General features: G+C 33.1%; 1 protein-coding gene across 5 annotated transcripts in view; it reads right to left on the bottom strand.

Moving 5' to 3' along the window:
* Positions 1 to 24,735, bottom strand: part of east (enhanced adult sensory threshold) — a 64,900-nt gene that overhangs the window by 9,783 nt on the left and 30,382 nt on the right. The window contains exons 1-3 of one of the 5 annotated variants that reach the window (XM_065352154.1): positions 10,141 to 10,515; positions 9,935 to 10,036; positions 2,323 to 4,492 (exon numbers count right to left, since the gene is read on the bottom strand). In XM_065352154.1, coding sequence (XP_065208226.1) covers positions 2,323 to 4,458 — 2,136 coding nt within the window. In that variant the 5' untranslated portion in view covers positions 4,459 to 4,492; positions 9,935 to 10,036; positions 10,141 to 10,515. Of the gene's footprint in view, positions 1 to 2,322; positions 4,493 to 9,934; positions 10,037 to 10,140; positions 10,517 to 10,717; positions 11,089 to 22,079; positions 22,142 to 24,735 lie in introns of those variants that run through there. The other 4 variants (XM_065352151.1, XM_065352153.1, XM_065352152.1 and 1 more) reach the window with 4 other exon arrangements.

Below are 24,735 nucleotides of genomic sequence, written 5' to 3'. Positions count from 1 at the left end.
CAAAAAATGTAAAATCGACGTTAAAATTATTTAAAAATTAAAACCAGGGCCTTTTTCGTGAGGGGCACGCCAGAGCACAAATTTTTTTTTTTAATATTGAAAAATTGCCATAAAAACTGAAAAAAATACAAGAATTTGAGGGAAAAAATAGAATTTGACAAAAAAAGAAGTTTTTCAAGCAATCTTGTAAAAAAACAGGACTTTTGTTTTGTAAATTTCGAAACAAAAAGACTTGCTAGGCAGGCAAGGTAAAAATCAATGCTTTTCGGACGTTTTAGCAAAAGAAAAAAAGGCACAAATCTCTCAAAAAATTACGACCATTGGCCAACTTCATCACTAAATTCTTGTACTTCTTGAAAATGTTGACGAAAAAACATAACAACTTTTTTTTCAACTTGCCAAAAATCGACTCTCTTCGACAATTTTGACGAGCAGGAATTTTTTGACAATTTTGGCAAAAAATTACTCTTTTTGATAATTTTATCAAAAATTGACACCTTTTGACAATTTTACCAACAATGGACACTTTTTGACAATTTTGCCAAAAATGGGCATTTGACTAAGTATTTTGTTGAGAATTGACGCTTTTTGACATTTGATTTTTTCCAAAAATTGATACTTTTTGACAACTTGTCCAAAATATTATTTGACAATATTGGAACAAAAAGAGGACATTCTAAACCGATAAGACGAAAATCAATTCTTCTTAGAAGATGTTTGGGAAGAGAAGGGGATACAAAAAAATATGGACTTCCAACTTTCGAGAATTAAAGTGCCTCCCCCCCCAAAAAAAAAAATTGACACAAAAGACCAGCTCAACATGAATAAAAATTGGGTAAACAGGAATGAAATTTACGACCAAAAATATCAATAAAACGACCTTGGGGGGATTCTTAAGTCTAAGGACCTTTAATCCTTTAAAAAAGAATTTATTCAACATTTCAAGACCGAATTTTGGCAAAAATGAAGGTATTTAATACTAATAGTATTTTTAGGGGCTCAATTTTTCCAAAAAAAAAAACTTCGAAATCTCTTAAACGTGTGCTTGAGTACATTAGTATCTAGACATATTTTTTCCAGCTGAGAATTGATATTCTACGTAATAATTAATTTATTGCTTTTTGAGGACGACTTCTCACATGAAAAAGGAAAAGTGAATCTTTGGGTCCTGAAATCTCAAACTGCAGTCTTTTTTCAACAAAAAAAAAGGCTCAACTACCAACTTGTTTTAGAGACCAATTGTATTTTTAGACCTAAATTTTTTCAAAAAAATGTCCCAATATTTCAAAGTGTGTGGTCTAATTGAGCAGCAACAACTCAAGAAGTCTTTTTTTAAAGCCTCATTTCAACTACTAACGTGTTTTGGGGCCAACTTCAATATGAGCATGAAAAGGTATACTTTTGGGTCTACATTTTTTCAAAAAAAAAGACCTGGTACATTTCATTGAAAAATAAAGATTTTTCTGAAAATAACTTTTTTAAAACTCATACTCAAAATTGATCAAACTTGGGGCAAATATCTGCAGAATTTCCAAGAGAATAGATTAGAAAGTATAAATTCATTTCTTTGATCTATATCTCAAACTTTTTTCAAAATGGGAGCCTTAGAATACACAGAGAGGTCGAGTTCATAAAATAAAATAGATCTTCAAATTCCGCAACTTCAAATTAATGAGAATTAGCCCGTTTTTTCAGATGATCTAAACAACTTTCCATGGCGTCAAAAATTACTCATTTAGTACTATCTAATCAAAATCTTGCAAGAAGCTGCAGATTGACAGATAATGAAATTCCGAGTTTTCAGAGGTTGTTTTCGCAGTGGAATAATCTCTCGCCAGATAAAAAGACCACCAGTGGATTCTTATCATTTCTTAAAACTATGTAGTTAAAGTTCACTGCTCCCTATAATCTCACACATTTGTCTGGTAAAATTCATTTGAACGATGAATTATCATAAACCAAATTTAATTAATTTCTAGCTTCGTCGAAAGGACCTCAAAAATTATGGGGAAATTTTGAAATCCCATTCTTTGGTGAAATGAAGATAATGAGACTAATACGTAGGGTATCCGCAGCAAAATTAATTGAAATTCCTAACTGCAGAATTGATTTCTACAATATTCCTCGACTGAAGGGTACAATAATTTACTAAAATGCGCAGGATTTCCTCGGTTTTCCCAAAATTAAATAGCCTGATTAAAGAATTCTTCAGAAAAGGGGAACGAAGCTAAAGAGCATCTTCATTTTTAGCACCATCCTATTGAATAATTTTTTTAAAAAGCCTAATCTTAAAAATCAATAACTAAACAGTAAAATATTTACCTCGACATTAGCGCCGGCATCCTTTGGTTTCAGTTCCATTCTTCGACACCCTTTATCAATTTTAATAACTGCTTTCAAAGTACCGGTATAGTTATTATTTTCTTTAGCTTTCTGCTGCACTTTCTCCAGCGACGTGAGCCCCAACGCTCCCAGAATCGACTCTTTGACCGCTTTATTCTCCGGCCTTTCATCATGAACTTTGGTATCGGGCTGTTTAGGAGGTTTCTCTTGACTAGGTGTCGCGATAACTTTCGGTTCTTCGACGACTTCAGTGACCGGAGGAGTAGGAATTTTCTCTCTAGCCGATTCAACCGGCTCTTTGGGTTCTTGGATCGGATGGGCGGCAGTAGCAACCGCAGCAACGGTAGGTTCGTTGGCCATATCTTTATCCGTACTGTCTTCGTCGTCTGTTTCGTAATGTAGAGTAATATCTTCATCGATAATACCCTCGGATTCGGTGTTGATTTCTTGCAGAGGGAATTCTTCGTCGTTTTCGGTATCTTCGCTAATTTCCGTAGCCGTATCTTCGGTTTGATCGTCCGGTTTATTGATTATAGGAGGTGGATCGTCGACTGGTACCGGAGCCGCGGGAGAAATAACCGGAGGAGTTTCTATTAATTGGACGTCGGAGTCTTCCGACGAGTCTATGACGATTGTATCATCGAGCGTAGAGACAGTCGGAACTGCTGGCGAAAGAACAGGAGGATCACAGGAGTCTTCGGTCATCGGTTCGGATTCGATTTCGTCGTCGATGAGTACTTCTTCGACCATCATTTCGGCATCGTTAGGTAGCTCTTCATCGATGACAGTGATATCTTCGATGGATCTGTTCGGTTCGGGCTCGAGTTGAGCCGGCGTCAGAGATGGTGCTGGTGTTTCGAGGTCACTTGGTTTCTCCAATAGAGGCGGCAATTGGACATCTTCTTTGACCAGAACTGGTGCAGATGGTGTTTCGATTGGAATGGGAACAGATTCGATCGAAGGTTTAATTTCGATTACATTTTTCACTGTATCAGCAACCGTAGGAGTAACAGGAGCAGTAGGTGCTTCGGTGGGGGCGGGTTTTTCTTGAGTTTTTCTTCTTTTGCGTTTGATACCGATATCTTCGTCACGTGGTTCTTGTTTAATGGCTCTTTTAAAAGGTGTATTCGGTTTACTATCACTTGCGACCGACTCGGTTGTCGATGCATTCGAGTTTCGTGGCGTCTTTCTACGTGAAAGAGAGCTAGGAGGTGGTGTTTTCTTTGATTCTTGTATAATTCGACTTTTTCCATTGCGAAGTTTGACGACTTTATTGAAAGATCTTGTTTTACGTGAAACGTTCTTGAAACTGCGCAAATCAGTCAATCTTTCGGTTTTATTAGCGTTATTATTATTGTTAACTTTCTTCGTAATTTTCATTATCGGTTTGCTATCTGTCGTATCTGCTTTACGTTTCCTCGCAACCGAACTGGTAGCAGCTGCAGCTGGAACATTCGCTGGTTCTTTTTTTGGTACTTTTTTAGTCTCTTGAGGCGTCTGTTTAGCTCTACTTTTCACTTTGGTTGTCTCTTCTACCTTAGGAGGTGCGGCATTTCTGGCTTTCTTGACAGCTGGGGCTGATTTAGTCGTAGGTTTCGCTTCGTTAACCGCGCTGGCGACTTTCTTCTTAGCTACGGCGATTTTTGACCCGAGAACTTTCTCTTTACGCGATTTAGGTTCCTTTTTGATAGATTTGCCATTGGTGGTAACGGTTCCGGCAGCAGCAGCCGACGCTGAAGCTGATTTCGACCGGTTTGGTTTCATTCGCAGACTCTGCAAAGCTGCCTTATTCTTCAATAGTAATTTATCGATGGGCGTCAGTTGACTGCAACGATCCGAACTCGAGATGAATTCTTCGAATACGATGCCCTTCGAGATCGTACTGTTTTTACGACGAGCCGAGCCTTGGTACAGTAGCGACGAATCGGACGAATACGAGACAGAAAGTAAACTAGAAGTGCTTCTGTCGTGAGCAAAGGGATTCAAGCCGAAGTCGTCGTCGTCGCGACTTTCGAGCTTTATCGTAGTTCGTTGAAGAGCTTTATTTGTCGAATTGTTATTCGCGTTATCAATGGCTAATTTGTAATGATTGTCTTCATGGCTATCCACAGCCATTGCGGATGTTACATTTGCAATCCCATTGCATGCCCTGCGAACAAAAACAAAAGGAAAAACATTAAATTAGTATACTTATAAAATTCGTGCACTCTTTTGTTCAAAAATTAAGTGTAATGAACTTTAATCGTGGCAGTTCAAAGGTCGAAAAATACAAGTCAATGGGACCATTACGTGGGATTTTTATCAATACGTGGTTGATAAAATTAAAAAAAGTAGGTATGACGAGTAAAATAACACGTAGTTGAAACTACATACGTAAAGCTTGGGACTCGATATTTTCATTTTATCGTAAACGAAACGAGTAACGTATGTATTTGCACAGTAAACCAATCAAATTTACGAATATTGGCGAAAAACACGACAATTTTTCGAAAAATACTGGGTGGAGCGTAATATCTCTTATATTTTGATTCCTATTTTTTTTTTGCTGAATAAGACTTCTGTCTCAAAAAAATTCGATATTGTAAAAATCTTGAAATTTTATTCAACTTTAAGACCATGCATTCGTCTTGGCAACGTTTCAAAATCCCTTTACATTTTTTTTCGAAATTTTTCTAATATTATGTAGATTTTATACTGCATAATTCTTAAATTATCTTCCCCACACGTTTCTCTGAAAATGACGACTTTACAGAAAATCAGACTGATCTCAATTTATACACAAATGCTCGAAATTTTAAATAAGTGACTTATAACATAAAAAACGAACGAGAATTTGCTGAATTCAGCTCCAGTTTCAACTTTCAAGACGTCTAACAAACAAGAAACCAAAGGAAAATCAGGCCAAAAGCTAAACTTTTAGCAGAAAATTCTTTCAAATACCTTAATTTGAAACAGGATGAGAGGAGGGGGGATTAATCGGGTCAAAATTTATTCAAAGCGGAATTTTCGAGTCAAAATTTTTATATTTTCAAAAAAAAGAACAAAAATGAGAAAAATTTTAATGTTTTTGGAAAAGAAGCAGGACTTTTTTCACAATTTCGACAAAAATGCAAAACTTTTTCGCAACGTTGGCTAAAAAACATATTTTTTGCAATTTTGGCCAAAAAGTAGTTATTTTGTCACGAAAACTTTTAAATTAATGCCACAATATTAAGAAGAAATGGGAGGGAGGGAGGGAGGGAGGGGGGGTTGAGAGTCCAAAATCAGTCAAGTCAAAAATCTTTCATTTTTCAAGGAACTATAAAAAAAATTGAAAAATAAAAATTTTTATTAAGAGAATGAATGGAAAATTTTTAGATTTGATTGACTGAAAAAATTGGAAATCCCAGGACATTTCACCCGGACTTTTTTGCGATTATGGCGCTGAAAAGTCAATTGTTTGATAATCTCTTACCAAGAAATTGGGACAAAATCAGGACAGCAGGACATGGGCAAAAAGCAAAACCGAAATAAAAATGATTGAAAAGCAGGACTGTTGGACTCTGATTTTTTCACTCCAAGAGGCAAATCCCCTCTCTTAGCATTTTCGGGCAATTCCTGAGGGCATGTTCATGGGTACTTGTGAAAAAATGAAAATGATTTCAATTTTTGAGCCACGAATGCTAGAATTTTTAAAATTAATGCCAATAAAATGTAAACGAAATTTGTCTTTTTTACGTAATTTCGAGCAATAGGAATAGATTGGGTGGTAATTTTTTTTTAAATTTTCGTACATAGAATATTGAGGTATTTAATCAATCAGCCTTTAACATAAAAATGCATGATGAATTTTGCAGGCTTTTTATGAAACCTGTTGAAAATTCCAGCAGGATCTTGAGCAATGTTTATCAGATTGAACTTCTTCCTTTCTATCCTCAAGTTTTAGGAATATTTTTCAGATCCGACAGTCAAAAATCCGTTTTCAATTCGATAGAATTTTCTGCATTCTACTCTTCTCACACTCAAGCAATTCCTTAAAAGCACAGCAACACTCTTCAAATTTCTTAAATGAATTTTCAATGAAAAATGCAAGATTTTTGAACAAAATACAAAACTCTCTTTCAGCACTTTTTCGGTTTTCAAAGTGACTTTCGGTCAAATACCTAACGCTAAAGAAATTTTTTCATTGTCTGTAGTGCTTGCAGGATTAAATTAGATCCTCTTAAGATTTTTGGTACAGGGTGTTTTTGAAGGTAACCCTCTCTAAAAAAAAAATGTAAAAAGCACTTCAATTAGGAAAAAACAAAATTGAAAAACGAAACCCTTTCACAACCAAAAAAATGAAAAATTATTCAGTTTTTGCACAAACGATCAAATATTCCACCTCTCATCACCACTTCAAAAAATATGAACAAGATTTATCGTTTTTACGTATTTTAAAATTCGAAACGTAATGAGCTCAAATTTTTCGCTACGATTTCGATCGAAACAAAAACGTACAAAAATGATTGCGGTTCCACCAACTCTTCAGCATCAAGGTCTACGAGCTCAATTATTCCACGTTTTTCAACTTTAAATAGTATATTAATTTTCTGTCTTGGTTTTAAAATCCCCTCCCCCCGCCTCAAAAATTAAAATTAGATTGGTTTCAGTATTTGTACAAACTCTCGAAAATTTTAGAAAAATCATCGATGCAAAAAAATATACGAACGAAATTCAGCTTCATTCAAAATTTTTTTAAACTGAAAAATGAATCTTTTTTTCAGATTTTTGGCAAGATTCGAACTATTTTCTCAACCTTTTTTGCCAATTTTTGACAATAAAATAAAAATTTTTGCAGTTTCTGGCCAAAAAAAAATTTTTTTGACAAAAAGCGAGACTTTGACAATTTTGTACAGAAATTCATCTCCCTAATAAAAAACACGAACCTCACAAACCAAATCTAAACCCCCTCCCCTTTACGAGTGTAATAATCTTGTAATTTCAAACACCAAAAAACAAAAAAAAACAAAAGGAAAGATTTTTTGGAAATTTTGGGCAAAGAAGAAGTGAGATTTTTGAACAATTTTTGAAAAAAAACAGCCTTGTTTAGATTTTTTTTGTAAAAAAACAATATTTTTCAATTTTGTTGAGAAGTGAGAATTGTTGACAATTTTTAAATCATGACTTTTTTATTGCGACAAAAAGTGAAATTTTTAAACAATTTCTGGGAAAAAAAGCAAGACTTTTCCATTATTGGAAAATGAAAAGTGAAAATCCTCAGAAATTTTTCTAAAAAGCCAGAATTCTAATCAAAAAGCAAAAATTTGAAAATTTTAACAAAGAGCAGCAATTTTTAGGAATTGAATGCAAAGAAATCACATTTTTTAGAATTTTTTTCGGAAAGCGAAACTTTTTTTTTACAGTTTTTAGGTGAAACGAGACTTCGTGATGATTTTGTAAAAAGTAAGACTTTTTGGATAACTTTTGGAAAAAAGCAAGTCTTTTCGGAATTTTTTTGTAATATTTTGCTTGAAAACGTGTCACAATTTGAGAAAGCCAGAATTTTCCACAATTTTTGGTATAAGCAAGACTGAAAATTTTATCAAAAAATGATACTTTTTCGTAATCATTATCAAAAAACCGAGACTTTCAAGTTTTTTTTTGGATTTTTTTTTGGCAAAACAGCGAAACTTTCGAGTTTAGGGTTCTCCTTCCTCCACTTTTCAAAAATGATAATTATTTCATATTTTGAACTAATTTCTCGAATATTAAATGAGAAAAAATCAATACCGATCAATGAACGAGGTTTGCCATCGATAATTTCACGTAATTTCAATTTTTTTAATCATGTATAAATATTACTGCGATGAATTTATTCCATTTTTTAGATCTTGTGCAAGACTTCTCGCAAAATTTTTTCAAAACCTCCTCTCATCCTCTCTCTCTACATACGTAACAATTATTTCAATTCTTACCAAATGCTCAAAAGTCTAAAAAAACTCATTCATACAACAAAATGAACACGAGTGACCATTTTTGTACATAAATTTGACCTTTGCGAGTACATTACAGCTCAATTTTTTCAATTTTAATTTCTCTTCGCTTTTAATAATGATGAAATTATTTAAAAAATAGTTTTTTACAGAATTTATTCAGCTCGAAAAATTTTAGAATTTTTCCAACATTTCCGGCCAGCAGAATTGGTTGGATGAGTATCCTGAAAATATTTTTCAAAAAATTACATTTTTCCAAATTCAAAACATGAAATTACTACTTGACTTTCAAGTTGATAAAAATCCAAGGAATTGATTTTAGATTGAAATTTGATTCGATGAGCCAATCTCGAGCTAATTTGTCAACTTTCACAACAGCGATTGCGCAACATGAATACAAAAATTCTGAAATTTCATCATTTCAACTTCAGTAAACAAGAACCATTTTTCTCAACAACTTGTCACGCTATGAAAAAAATAATAATAAAATTAAATTCTCAAAATTTTCAAAACAACATTGTTCACTTGGAATCTTGCTGGACCAGAAGGGGAAAACGGGAAGAAGGAGGAGACTTGGACATCTCAAAAAATCCGAAATCAAAGCAGTAAAATCTGAACAATATTTCTAAAAATTACTGTTCTCTCTCACCATTTTTTTTTTTGGTTTTTCATTTCTCTTTTCTTTTTCTTTTTTCAGACACAAATAATAGGACTAGATAGAGTGGGCACAATTTTTAAAATTTTCATCTTTTAGGAGCAAAAAACATTGTACATATTTTCAAAAAATCAAAAATCAAATTTTAAATATTTATTTTTTCCCAAGTTGCAGAATGTTTTCCACGAAATGAGCTAGCTCTGTAATTTGAACAAATTTTTGCATTTCAACTCAAAAAATCAGATATTTCATTTAAAAATGTCAAAAAAAATAAAAATGTTTTTTAAAATACAAACAGAAGAAAAAAATAAATCATAATAACCCTGCTGATTTCACTTCAAGAAAAACAAAAAACAAAAAGAAAACAGTTTCCTTGTTTCCTGCTTACGTTTAACCAACCAAACAATAGAAACCAGAGTTCTTTCATGTAATTTGCAACAAAGAAATCGTTTCTTCACCCCTACATGAAAGAAAAACATGAAAAAAATATTTTAAAACATTAACCACGATTCGTATGAAATAATTTTATCAAAAAAATCAACCACAAAGATCACTTTCGTACATTTTAGCCTCACAACTCATCCCTAACCTAACTCACAACACAAACAAACAAAATAAAAATTCAAAAAAACACAATTAAATCACCTACAAACGATTCTATTCAAATAAACACACATCAATGGATACTTATTTTACAAAACCTCTCATTCTAAATCCTTCACATCGCATATTGTTCATCTCGAACATACTTTCGTGCAAAAAATCTCATAAAAGTAACACATTTCTTATCACTATAACGACGTACGTGTACTGTACATCACACACCGATATCTCGCAAAGATAATTTTTAAACTCACAAAAATTCTCTATCGTCTAAATAATCTGTATCTTTTTACCCTATAATACGAAACACATCATCATCGCTATAGCACTGCTACATAATATCATCGTACCATCTGCTATACGAAAGGATTACTCTTACGTGAATCACCAATCACCACCGTCAGGACGAATTCCGGTCCATCGTCATGACTCTTGATCATAAAAACACATCCTGTGACACACTTTTAGCTCTCGAAATTGGCTAAAAAAAAAATCAACATTTTTATACTCGGTATTTCGAATAAATATACCAAAATTATTGCACGATTAATTGAAACATGGCAATAATATACGTTCACTACATACGGATGAATCATACTAAAGATGATGAATCCTTCGTTCTAAACACTTCGATCTGCATATGGGAGCCAGTTCCACGATGATTTTCCGGTCAATATTATTACACCCCAATGTGAAACACGATCGATCATAAAATCATGGTTTTAATCTATGGAAAAATCAACAAGTACATAACGATGTGTTTTCCCTCCTTTTTTGGAGCGAAATTTCGGGTATTGTTTTGGAAACACATTCGGGTCATCGAAACACACCGCTGAGAAAATAATATAGATATCGATTATTAATAAACTCGACTCGTACTGCGAACGTATTACGACGAATAATTAAAATAATTCGAGCTCGCCAAAGTACCAACTCTCTGTAATGTACAGAGAAGTAGATCAACCGAGTGTACTGGTACTAAATTGTACACCACTTACACAATCTACATTGTATATTACACAGTATCCTGACACCGTGCAAACACATTCGTATAATTACGAACTTCGATCTTCTGAAACATATCCGTCTTATAGGCACAATAATATACATACAGATGATAAAAAAAAACCACCGTATCGAATAAATAACATCGGATATTTACCATAAGTAATTAATTTACTTATTCCAGTTTCACATCGAAAAAAGAAAAACACTCGTATATTTCAACGCGTAGTAAAAAAATTGACCAAGGTGTTTGTCGCAAAGTTATCTGAATATTTACACGTAGGGTTTTCGAGTGATTTCGTATTTAAATTTTTATTAAAATAAAATTGCACACAAATTTAACGAACACACTTTTGGTGAAAACGGTTTCTCGAAAACGAAACATTCCCACCATCTTGTAACGTAACACACAGATAAAGCGATTTTGATTATAATCACTTTCGCGAGCAGCGTCATCGGCGGTCGACACAAGAACAACAAAAAAATCCGTTATTTTTCGATTGATTTATCCGCCAAAAGGGCTGTAATTTTGAAAATTTTACAATACTATAGATCTAGTTAGGAATTAGGAATTTAGAAATATTATTCGAGAGCCACGTAAAATGTAAAATACGAATAGAAAACCGATACTGGAGGTTTGTTTACTTTTTTCAACGTTCGAACTCGATTATACTTTTTCAGCTTCGGTATTCCTCGGTTGAGTTATTTATTATTTCACGAACGAATGTATTCGATTATTTATTCTATACTTACGAATAAAATAATACTGTAAAAATTACAAATATTCGAACAAGTAATTTCAATAATGTTTCGAGAGTATTTTGTAGGTAGTAAAGAACGGACGATGAGGACTAACGAGAGAGCTTCGATAGAAACACCTTCATGTCCCTGATGATTGTATACTCGGTTCTATTTTTAACTATCCAACCAATTTCTCTGATGTTTGGTGACTTTTAAAACAAATATAAATATAAGTTTATCAATTCGTATTAATTTGAGCTCGAAAATCACCAATTAAGCTGCTAACGAAATCGAGCTAGTAGCGAGTGTACTTGAAAGCCAATCTGATCCGAACGTTGATTGGATGATAAGATTATGACATTTCTGTATTATTTTTATTCGAAAGATAGATACGTGGTGTAAGTGTTCATTAAAAATATGAAAATTTCCACGATTTGTATTTACCCTGATGAGGTATTTATCTATTTTTATCGAAACAAAAAGAACTAACTCATTAGGGTTCGTTGGTCGTCAGAAAGAGTGTAATGAAACGTTTGATCCTTGAATCCGCAACGAAACCGGTTAGAATATAAATCATTGTTCGCGGTGACGTTAAATCTTTGTATAGGGAATAAATTTAGCAAAGTGATGGAAGATCACGAGTTCGATGAATTGATAAATCACTTTGCTTGAATTTGAAAGGTATTATTTACCTACAATTAGGCTAAAGAATGAATTGAAAACTTTCGAAGGACCTGACCTGTCTAAAGAAAATTTCCAAAGTGGAAGTGTTTTGAAAGACGAAAATGAACCGGTTGGATAGCGAATAACCGTATAGGCCTAGATGAAAATCAGAAGGATTGAAATGGAAAGGTTGAAAGAATATTACTTTTATAAGGTACTTTTACCCCTCTAGGCTAATAATTAATTAAACAGCCATCGATTTCATTTTCTTTTTTAGGCAAACAATGCAGAAAGAAATTGTGCCAAAAATGAGAATAATCTGATTAAAAAAACATTGTGAATTTACCTCAAACTAGAATTGATGGAAAAGGGTGACGGTAATTGGCGTAAGTCATCCCCTTGTCCTTTTCATGATTCACTTTTCACAAAAATGATTTTAAAAATCTGGTGCATCTCGAAAGGCAGAAATTGGAAGGGCTTTATAAAAATACGACTGAAAATACGCGATCTATCTGAAAAACGATTACCAGGATTTCAGAATCGACTCGAAGGATGATTACGGGGTGGGGGGGGGGGGGAATACATATTTTCCCAATCACTAACAAGATTATTTTTCATCTTTTTGAATTTCTTGAATAATTTTTAGAAAAGGTAAAATTTTCAACATGCTCAGAGTAAACCAACTTTTTCAATATTGCGAGGAGGAGGAGGAGGAGGAGGAGGAGGGGGGGGGGGGTACATCATTGCATCATGCATTTTTGTTAGATTTTAGGGCCTAGATACATGATAAAAGCGACACAATCATGCTTTCAGATATACCTCAAATGAGATGGAAGAACAAAGAAAGCAGTTGCCGCAAGTCCCAGGAATGGTGTGAGGTATTACCTACATACGAGGGGCGGTAGAAAAGTCTAAAGATCCCTGTTTTTTTTTCTCAATGAAGAAATCAGATAAAGTAAAAAACTAATATATTTTCAGAAACTACATTCTTTCATCTATTTTTTGACATAATTACTTGAGCGATTAACACATTTTGTCACATCTTGACGTGAGTTTTAAGAAATTTCCTCCTGCTGACCCAGAGGTATGGATTTAAGGGTACAAGCGTTCAACATGTGCGTAGGTGGTGGTCTTTGGTCCGTGAAAGGGCCATAAAGTTGAAAGACAAAAAGGCGACCAGGTTGTCTCTTTGGGCTGACTGATGCACTTGCGCTAAAATGGTCAGAAAAATCTTCAAAATCACTGTATCTGATTTTGAGGGTGATTTCCTGGTGAATTAGATGGGTTATTTGCACTTCTTCACCACATAGCAGAGAAAAATAGCAATATTAAAAATTGTGTGTCTTATGGGGTTGGACGCAAATTTTTAGGAGGAAATTTCTTAAAACTCACGTCAAGATGTGACAAAATGTGTTAATCGCTCAAGTAATTATGTCAAAAAATAGCTGAAAGAATGTAGTTTCTGAAAATATTATTAGTTTTTTACTTTATCTGATTTCTTCATTGAGAAAAAAAATAGGGATCTTTACTTTTCTACCACCCCTCGTATATACTCCGTAAATAATGGTTCGGATATAAAAATTTAAAAGTTGATCTTTCAGAATGAACTGTAAATATTCAATCTCAAATTTTTTTCAATTGATAAAAAAAAAATGTAATTCAAAGTGATTTTACCACGAGTTGACTTTTTATGAGAGAAGCCAAAACGATATTTTGCACTGGGCTCTGAGCCTATTCCATCCTATGGCTTTGATCATGACAACCTCGCGCAGATTCAAATGGACTTCAGGACTTGAAGTGTTTGTTTTTTTTCTCAATTTTAGGGACTACATATAAGGCTATCAGGGCAATCTGAAAATTCCACTGAGCAGCTAAAATTTAGCGGAAAGACTTTTTAATAATATTTCGAAGCCCTTTTCCCACAAGTAGGAATGTGGTAGGTAAGAGAGTAAGTGGAAGTTGGGTAGGTATTTTCAAACACGAAATTTCCGTTTTCAAATCGCAAAAAATGACAAAAATTCTGATGGGGTAGTTATTTCAAAACTATAGTTTACATTCTAAAAATTCAATTTTTGTACAGATATCGAAAGCAAAGAGACCTCAATTACTCTCTTTGGAGAAAGAAGATGACAAAAAGTAAGTGAAAGTCGAAACGTGATTAAAAAGTAAGCAAAAAGTAACCCACATGACCAAACCAAAAATTCTAAAACTTGCTCAGTGGCGTAGCCAGGATTTTCTCAAGGAGGGGGCAAAACCAGATTTTTAGGCATAAAAAATCGAAATGAGGAGTAATTTTCTGGAAATCTATCGTGATGTGTGATGATATCATGAAAATGAAGGCAAAATTACTGCTCAAGCGAAGCGAGAGCAACAATTTTTTGAAAAAATGGGTCCAAACAACAAAAAAGTCCTTTTTTGCATGTTTTCTTTCAAATTTTCGCTCGCAAGGAGGGGGCCATGGCCCCCTTCGCCCCCCTTGGCTTCGCCACTGAACTTGCTCAATTTTGTAAACGTTTTCTTGCTTTGTTTGGATTTTTCTGAAAGATGTGGTGTCTGTGGAATAGGTCTAAAATACCTAACAAAATTTCCTTTCTTTTCCACGTTTTTTTTTCAAAATTTTTTCATCATTTCATTTGAATTGAAAATTTTTGAGGTGTTTTCCGTACTTTTCACGATCATTCCTCAATTCTGTATTTTTGTTTTTACAATTTTCCTTAAAATTTTGCGAAAAAATTAGCCAAAACTTACTTTAATAAACAAGCTACAAAAAAGTTACCCAGTTAAGCTCTCTGCAAAACTTGATATGGTGCAATATGCCTTCACCGGTTAGGTTGTTATTCTAATAATGCCTCCTTACGTCATGCTATTTATATCCCATGACATAAAGATGCATGGTAAAGTGGGAAATTATATAGGGTGTGTTAGAGGACGTACTTGAAGGTTACTGCGGCTACATGCCAAAGACCAAAAGTACGTAAGATCACTTGATTCCAGCTATTTGCAAAGGCAGGAGTCTCGTCAGATGATGAAGGTTAGGTGTAATTCTACAGGGTGTTCCAGAATAACCTTTCACATTTTGGTAACCACTGATCTGTGTTCAAGTGGAGCTAGGGGAATGGTAAAGGCGGTTCTAGGTAGCCAAAGCATGCCGAATTATGTTTCAATAGTTATTTTTTGCCCTGGAGAAGTAGATGGCTGTACAGTGTGCTTTTACTGTGAAGGCCTTTTTTAAAAATAAAGGTTCCTGTAACTCTTTACTCCTTACTCATCAGTAACGAAGCTCATTTTTATCTAAATGGTGAAGTGAATAATTGGAATGTGCGCTTCTAGTGTACAAAGAATCAGTTGATAATACTTGAGAAACATCTAAACCTCCGCCAAGTTGACTGTTTGGTTGGGCGTGGCTAAATTCGGTATAGTGGGACCATGTGTGTTTAACGAAACAGTAACGGTGAGGGGTAAGGCAAAATGTTAAACGAGTTTCTTGTTCCAAACTAAAAGACAGACGCGATGTAATAGAGTTACTTACTTCCTTCCAACATGTTGGAACTACCAGGGATGTACACATATGTTTAGCGCGTGAGCACTTCGGTCATCAAATAATTTTGTTATGGTCGACGTGTTGAACCAGAAATTTAATGGCCACCTTGATCCCCTGACTTTTCAGCCTGCGATTTTTTTTTATGGAGTTATTCCAAGTCAAAAGTGTATCGAGATAAATCTAGGACTCTGAAACAGCTTCTAGGTTCATGAGTCGCAACTGATTGGAAGAGAAGTGTTCAATAATTTGAAAAAATGTTTGGTTGAATGTGTCAAAAATGAAGGAAAATATCTCGATGGAAAAATTTTTAAAACTTCATTTTTAATGAAAACTCAAATATACGGTCTAAAAACGGCATATTTCTACTTCATTTTGGTTGTAAAAGAATTTTTGTAAACATTTTTCTCTCAGAGTAATAAAAAAAACAAATGTGAAAGGTTATTCTGGAACACCCTGTATTTATCAGCATGTGGCAGGGATTTATCTCAAGTCACATGTTCTTTGTTTTACCCCAGTCCCCAATGAAGGTTTGGGAATTGGGATTAATGTGTTTTATTAATCAGTTCAAGTCGGATTTACCCGAAGGGATAATCTGACATTTGGTTATATTTTGCGGCCAATTTGGGATGAGCTCGAGAATCTCAAATTGGAGCGTGTTTAATCGGTCCTTGTGTAAAGTAAAGCAGCCATCACAGCCACTATTATTGGAGTAGGCAAAGGTTAAGGAGATGGTGAGATGGTCAGCAGTTGGTAAGAAGAGACTTACATGGTGGTGCCTCCACTAAATTAATTATAGCCTAATCTAATTAATTGAAGAAATCATTTTTATTGTAGATTGAAGACAATGATCTGAGACCTACAAATGATTTATCCTCTTTAGCATATTAAATTATAGCGAAAATATAGTTGAATAAGATATCAATGTCTGTTAATTGCCATGATCAGCTGAGGTTTGTACCTTCCTTGGTACCTACCTTATTTGTTAAAATGGATCGCATTTGTTACATACTACTATATTATATGTATCTAATATATGTATTATGTACATGATGAATGTTGTTGAAACTTTGATAAAATAAACTTTGTACATACGTAGTAAACTGTTATATGTTCATTTGCTATGTATTCTGTGTATGTTAGAGTCAGTTCAATTGTTTGAATCTTATGCCTATTAGAGCAAGCTAGGTACGGTACTCTCTAAATTTGAAACAGTCAATTTTCACTGCTGAGCAGTCACGACATTTTCCTTTTTTAAAAGCAGTAGTTTTTTACTGCAAAACAGTGAAAAATCTACTGTTTTGCAGTAAAAAACTACTGCTTTTAAAAAAGCAAAATTTTGTGACTGCTAAGCAGTGAAAATTGACTGTTTCAAATTTAGAGAGTATCCGATAAATCTCCCCTCTAAAGGGATATTTATTGACAACATTAATAAGGAGATCATTCAACACATTTTCCACCTAGGGCAGTCCTTCTCGCTTTAACGATAACAAAGTTACTAACAATTTATCTTGTTGAGCTCTCTGCAAAAATGTCCTTCACTTCAGAATGATAAAGGTCTAAAGAATTAAAACATGCTGATAAAAAAATGGTTTATGGATTTTCAAAAATCCCAAAAAATTTTCCTACAATTTATGCAATAGGTACCTATCGAAATTTATGTAACAGCCCAATTGAATATTTTGAAAGTTGTGAGACACAGAATTTTGTTATTTTAATGGAGTAGTTGAAAGAAATAAATGAATTTACAGAAAATCTTCGAAAACACAACCACTTCCCCCTCCAATGCAAAATTGGGAAAATGAATAAATAATCCTTAAATTTAATGAAGACATTTCTTATAATATAGAAAATTGAAATACATACATATTTCAATTCGTTTTCAAAAATGTAATACCAGAGACATTGATATAATAAATGCATTAGGTAGCCTACTTATTTTAGGCCTTTCTTGCTAAGATTATAATAGGAAATCGGGGTCCAGGTTCAGGAAAACAGTCCCTTTTACCTTATTTTCTTAACAGGGCAAATCACTACCTTTCACTACCATTTAAAATTATTTTCAGGCAGTCCCTCCCCCCTCCCAATGTTTTCCTCAACATTTTTATGCTATTCAGAGAATACCACATTTGAACACTGTAGTGACATTTTTCAATTTCAAATTCAAAACAATCATGAACACCGAACAAATGCAAGGGCAAAAGCTCTACAAAATTTATACAAATTCAAAAAAAATAATACACTCCATTATTTTTGATGTCCGAAGTTGATTTTGTTGGCCTTGGGATGTTCAGAATTTAAAGAGTAGGTAATTTTTAATAAATTTCAATTTTGAACAAGAAAAGAAAATTGGCCCCAGCAAAGCGAAGGAGAAAGTTTTTGAAAATTCATTGATCAAAAAAGCTTGAATAGCACTATTTTTTAAGCGAGAATTTTCCGAATTCAACAGGCATTTTTTAATACGTTTGTGAAGAAAATCATTGGCCCGAGCGAAGCAAAGACTCAAAAGCTCTCGAGTATTTTTACAATTCAAAAAACTATTCAAGATTATTTTTGATGTGAAAAGTTAATTTTTCTCAGCTCTGACATTTTTAAAGATTCTAACAAGAATTTTTTGGGAATCAAAGTTCTGGAATGAAAAAGAAAATTGACCGGAGAAAAACGAGGTAGAAGCTTTGGAAAATGCGGGATTCGTGAAGTAAAACTTCATGAGAGAAATCAGTTTCTTTGGCTATCTTTGATACTACATATTGAATCAAAAACTCCATTTTTCAGTACCTAGGGTAAAGTATTCTAAAAGTAAGAGGGCGAAAGCGTTTGAAAATTCATAAAATCAAGTTGTAAAAAAGAGGGTTTAAAAAAGGTATTCATAATTGAAAGTATACTTTTCAAATTTTCACTACTTTCAAAGACTACCGAAACGAATGAAAGAAGCAACACAGGATCCACCATACATTGACAATCACCAGATACCGTGAAAAATTTAATTTTGATAATTTCAACAAGGATTTACCGATGAGGATCTATATACCAGGCATCTTAGGTTACTCGTTCTCAGCTGGTTTAAAAAATTTCAAACTGATAAGCCAACTGAATATTTAACATTTTAGTTTAACCCTAAAAAATAAATTTTTCTACTTTCGATTAAGAAAATTAAATTAAGTACTCAGGTTTTGGAAAAAAAAATGAAATGAATAATGATCATTTCATTCAACTTGAATAAAAATAGAATATTCGAGGTAATTTTCTCAATCAACCAATAAAAGGAATCGACAAAAAAACTACACAAAATAGTTGCACATTTATCAAGGAAAAATGACGAGAAATTGTCAACGGAAACCCTCGCAAAGCCTCGACACAAAATCTAATTAAATGTCTCCAGTTCATTTACCTACGAATACATTCTTTCCAACTTCTACTTGAAAAAAAAGAGGTCAACGCCTACTTTTGAAAAATTTCCCCCGACAGGTAAATACTTAAGTAGGCCTACGCAGTATTCAGTTTCCCAATTTGAAGATCAATAATTCAGTGGAGAAGTAAACAATAGGCCAGCTAGCGTTGAATTTTCGCTAAACGTTACCACACCTCAAAAAAAAATTCACAATAAAACAACATCGAGCATCGTGTCACAAACGACTCTAACGAGGTCAAATGAATGTCAGCTTTTCGATTTTTATTTATATCCACCGTTTCAAAGAGAAAGATTAATGAATGAGCTTTTATATGTAGGAAAAAGAGTTCGAATATTTTTAAAATAGGTAGCAAGAAAATTTTCAACGAAATTATTTCGTTCACTCATAGTCTCATACTTACTCGTATTAGTATTTTTATTTCCATTTTGAACTTTGAAGGACCAAAATTAGGTATTTCCTTTAACTGTAGGTAAACCTGGACTTGAAATTCAAAATGTCAACCAACTTTATTTCTCAAAAATTGTCATTTCATTTGAAAAATTCCAATTATTTTTTTTTCACTATAAAAACAGTTATTCAAACTTATTTCACGTTGTTTTCTCGTGTTTTGATTTTCGAGTAGGTTTGCCAAACAAGTCGTTTTCAAAATATCCTGGGAAGTTTTCTACGTACGTCTTTGGCACACAAAAACGATAATACTTGTTCCACCAACCTTTTTTTAAATCGTTAAAAAAATTAATTCAAATCGTTAAAAAAAATTTGCTTAATTTTCACTACTAAACTCTCCACAAAATCATGATTTTCTACTGCAATATTTCAAATTCCAAACATAAAAAATTTGACGAATTAAAAATATATCTCAACAAGACTCAAGAGAGAGGCGAAATTACAATATTTTCATTAATTTTTGGTCTTAATTTTAATTCATCATACTTTTTTCCCCCTCAAAGTTCGTCATTTTATTTCAGAAGATCAATAATGCAGAATGCAGAATACAGATTGCAGACCCCTGACAAAGTAAGATCCACGACCTCGGGAGAAATTCAACACCTCAATTATTCGTTTTTAAAAATGTCTTTAGATATTCTGAGATTTTTTCGGAGGTGGTATCAAAGCGAGCATTTTTTGCGACTTTTCCACTTTTTTTTGGTACCTCCTTCCCTTTCAATTTTATGAAGTTTACACTTTTTTGACATTTTTTGGGGGGAAGTTTTAAGATGATCAACTTCCAACAGTTCCCTCCTGACATGAAAAAATGTATGAAGGAGGGGCTATACTGAATTTAACCGTAAACTTGAACTTAACCCTAGAAGTTGAACAAAGGCAAATTTTAGGTTAATGGACATTAAATTCAGTATAAACCAAGCTAAAGTATAAGTTAAAGGAATAAGTATACCCTTAAATTCAGTATAGTCCATCCTTAAATCGAAAAAAACAAAAAAATTGAAAATTTAGTTTAATTCAATGGAAAAAAACGTTCTCAATTCAGAATTGGTAATCCAAAATCAAAAATTCGCACATTTTTTAGTTTTTTGAGCTCTTTTTCCGTTTTTGATCTTTGAAAATTAAATTCAAAAAGAGAACATTCCATTGCCAAGTAAAGCAAAGGGGCAGAATTTTTGGAAAATTTTCCAATCAGTCAGGTGGTAAAAACAACGAAATTTTTTAAAAATTCTACAAAAAAACATGCAATAAATTGAAAATTTGAAAGTTTGATTTAAAAAAGCAGGGCTTTTTGATAAAATTGTTGAAAAGCAGGGCTTGCAAGACTGTTAGATATCCTGTTTTTGTGATTTATTTTTGTGCTGCGTGATTTTTATTGATTCAATGACAAGACACTTTCATTATGCTCTGACTCAAATGCCATCATAACTATCAGCTGCAATCAATGGCCAAGGAATGGATGAAGTGTTGTTTTTCCTACTCCAAATCGAGTATTTTTTCCAGTGCTCCAAGAATAGAATAAGAGTATAACAGGAAAGAGTGTGATTTTTGAGGTTTTTAAAAAGAGCAGAACTTCTGTAGATCTGAATAGCTCTGAAAGAGTACTCTATACGCATCCATTTATGAAAGAGAAGAGTGTAAAAATTTCCAATGCTCTTTGCTCTTTTGTTTTTACTAAAAAAAAAGAGAGTAATACCTATTGCTCATTTAACGTTAAAATGTGACATTTTTGACGTTTTCACTAAAATTAAGCATTTATAAAGAATTTGCCATTTCCTGGCCTAAATTGCAAGAAATGTTGACGAGTAAGAGTAAGAACATTAGTAAGGCTGGAGTAAATGAAATGTTCAAACGAATATGGGGCACTTTGAGAGCAGAGTAGGTTCAACGTGAGTAGCAAGAGCAGGTTTTTTTTTGAGAGTACAAAAATCCAATACTCTTGAAGTCCTGATTTTTTCCCATTTTCCCCCATAAGTATCTATAATTGCTTCAATTCCATTAAATTATTGACATTTGACAATTTTCTACGACCTTAATCCATAATCCATTTAAATGACTCTCAGTCGATTAACAATAAAAAAAAAAAAAATCCTATGTCCAGTGATTGAAACTGTGCTGTGGAATGTTCAGAGAATCGATAGCTAGATACAGATTTCAAGGACGAATTTCATATTACAGTCACATTTGTTGAACAACCAACTATTGAGTTATCTGACGTAATTCACTCCCAAATCTTACTGTTATTGATTGGTAAATACTTTTCTATGGCCTAATGCTAAAATTGTCTCAAACAATACCGGGGAAGATATTCGTAATATTATTCAGAATCGGGGGCTATAGGTGACTTACCTAGGTATAATAAGATTCTATAGAAAAAATTCATTTAGATTACTAATAAGTTACTTACAACTACGTAGGCTATTTTGGTAACTTACAAACTATAATCGTAAATTCTTGGTCTTAAATTTCATCACTGATAAGATAGGTGCCCATAAACATTATTTTATTAATCATTACATATAGTATAGGTAGATAGTTCGATACCTACACAAACTCATGTTACAAGTTTTCATCTACACGTACTCACGTAGTAGGTACATTCACACATATGGACTTTTGACCTCATAAACATAAGGGCAACTTTCCATCAACAAACGTACGTATAAATTAACATCCTCCTTACTTGCAGAATACCTACATTATAAAATCAAGAAACTTACCCAATTGGTTCAGATTTGATTCTAAAACTGCTTTTGGAAAACTCCATAATTTATTCTCAGGTATTTTTAGTATTGGTTCAACGATGTACTTATATAATGTGAACGATAAACCTATAATTTATCTAAAGTGAATCCAACGAACAACGATACAATTTCCTGCTATATTGCATACGAATCTGATTCATTTCGTCATTTCGCGTCACTGACGAATTAAGACAGTATCATCGTTCATAGAACATACAGTATAGAGAATTCCAATCTGATGACTAATCTAACTTTGAAAATATTCCTCTCAGCAGATACATCGGAATGCTGAAATTCTATCTGTTTTCATTTTTCTATTATGAATTCGGATACGTGCAATTGACATTTTTGACATATTTGCTTTTACGTAGGTAGATATTTTGGTAATTCCTTTTCACAGGTAAAATGATTATAAGAATTTAGGAGATTTATTTTGCGAAGAGGAAGATTAAATCAATCATAAACAGGGAGGAAGAGTTGGATTTTAATCAAATTTTCAGAAGTAGGCCTACCAGGTTCATTTTTATCAGAAAGTGTCCAGTAAAAAGTTTAAAACCACAAACTCAAAAGGAAAATATGTATGTATAGATCTAAATGGCTCGAAGTTGGCCTTCATTGAACAATATTTCGCCAATATTTTTAAATCAGGTACCCAAAAAATAAATAGGGTCATCGATGCGTTTTGCATCTCCGCACCTCCCTCATCTAATACTTACACTGTCTTAAACAGTAACATCCAACTCAAATGTAGGTCGCAGTAAATTGAACATAGGGCGGGGCGTTTTTGATTTTGTTTCTAAAATGAGAGGTGCAAGAGTATACCAAAAAGGTCTAGATAAACCAACGTTTCAAATTTAAACGTTTTACCAGTCAACTCAATTTTCAAATCTTCTTCATCAAACTTGAATTTTTGAAATTCTCAAAATACATATTTTAACAATTGGTGAAAATAAAAGAAATGTCGTTCTCTGAGTCAATTTTTAGAACACTTTTGACTTTACTTGGGTATCTTTTACTTCTCTTTTCCATACGGTAATTTAGGAAATTTTTATTTTTTCTGAAATAATTTTCATTTGAATGATTTCTTTTTCATTTCTAAAGATCATAAAGGACAGTTTTTTCCTTTCAACTTCTTCTCCCTTCCCATTTGTCTCAAATAGGGTATCTCTGAATCCGTATTATAGGTATCTATGAATACAAATTTGTTATTGGCAATTGTTTTCAGAGGAAAGGAGGGTAAAAATACAACCAACTGGATAAAATTTCTCTCCTTTAACGTTTCGACAATTTTTTTTTCGAAAAAACGAAAAAAATTGATAAGTTTTTGGCCATTTTTCTACGTTTTTAGTAATCAACAAAACTGACCAAAAAATTGGCACAACTACATTCCAAAATATTTCATCAGTTTAAGAAACCTCATCAGTCGATGCTTTGGCATAATTGAGGGAAAATATTTGAGAAGAAAAAGTGTTCAAAATACGAATTTACTAAAAAATAATCGATTTGCAAATTTTCAACCGGTCAGTAGAATCCTACATAATAGTGGTCTTGGATTTTGATGGCAATGGCCTATAGGTCGATCGATACAGAATCCCGAATACTGTCTTTTCGATGTGGTCTATTTTCTCCAAAACAGGTTAGGTAGTGGATAAAGCGGAAAAACCTACCTTAATTTTTTTTATTCATGTTCTTTTTGAGGTTCCATATCTCCCTTTCAGGAGCACCTCCGGACCTAACATTTTTCACTTCAAACTCAAAATTAAGATCTCCACTAAATTTGGCTAAAATATCCATTTTTTTCGCGATCCACCCTAATCGTCAACTATCAGAAAACGTGTTTATACAACGGCGTAGGCTGGAATTTTAAAATATTCCTTAAATTAAAACTATTAATTCGTGACCTTTGTAATGTATCCTTGAAGTATTGTCAATTTTAAAAATCTGTTTTAATTTTGATGAGTGAAATGAAACTGATATTTCTGGATTTAATTTCTCTAAGATTTGAATAAAAAACCTTTCATAAATTTCAATTTTGAAAAAAAACTGATAAGCTAATTTTTTTAAATTCAATTACTGAAATATTTGCAAAGCAAAATAATTCAAAAAAGAAAGCATTGTTCTTGTGCGAAGTGAGGTCGACAGATTTCGAAAATTTTTGATACAAAAAGTGGAAGAAAATTTCAGAAGGTCTGATTTCTATGGGAGAAAAAAGTACCTCGGTGACAATTTTGGTCAAATTGATTTATAAAAGTATTAGATAGATTTTCAAGAGTTAAAACAACCAATAAATAACCTGAATGACCAAAAAATCCTCAAATATCCTCAATTTCGAAGACTTTTTCAGTTCTGTTTTGGATTTTCTCTGCATGATGTTCTACTAAGAATACAAAACCAAAATTTCATTCCTTTTCACATTTTTTTTGAAAATTTTTTCCTACGTCGTCAATCAACAGCAAATACAAATACGGTTCCAATAATTTTTTTGAAGAGGACAGAAATCAGAAACAGAATACCGAACACAAATACAAAAATCACCAAATAAATTTACAAATGTACCATTGTACCTACTTACAAAAAAAGGAAATTTTTCAATGATTTGGTCTTTGAAAATGTATACAATAGAATTCAAATT

This window comes from Planococcus citri, chromosome 2 (assembly GCF_950023065.1).
Source record: "Planococcus citri chromosome 2, ihPlaCitr1.1, whole genome shotgun sequence".
Lineage (NCBI taxonomy): Eukaryota > Metazoa > Arthropoda > Insecta > Hemiptera > Pseudococcidae > Planococcus > Planococcus citri.
This window is presented reverse-complemented; position numbering and strand designations above follow the sequence as displayed.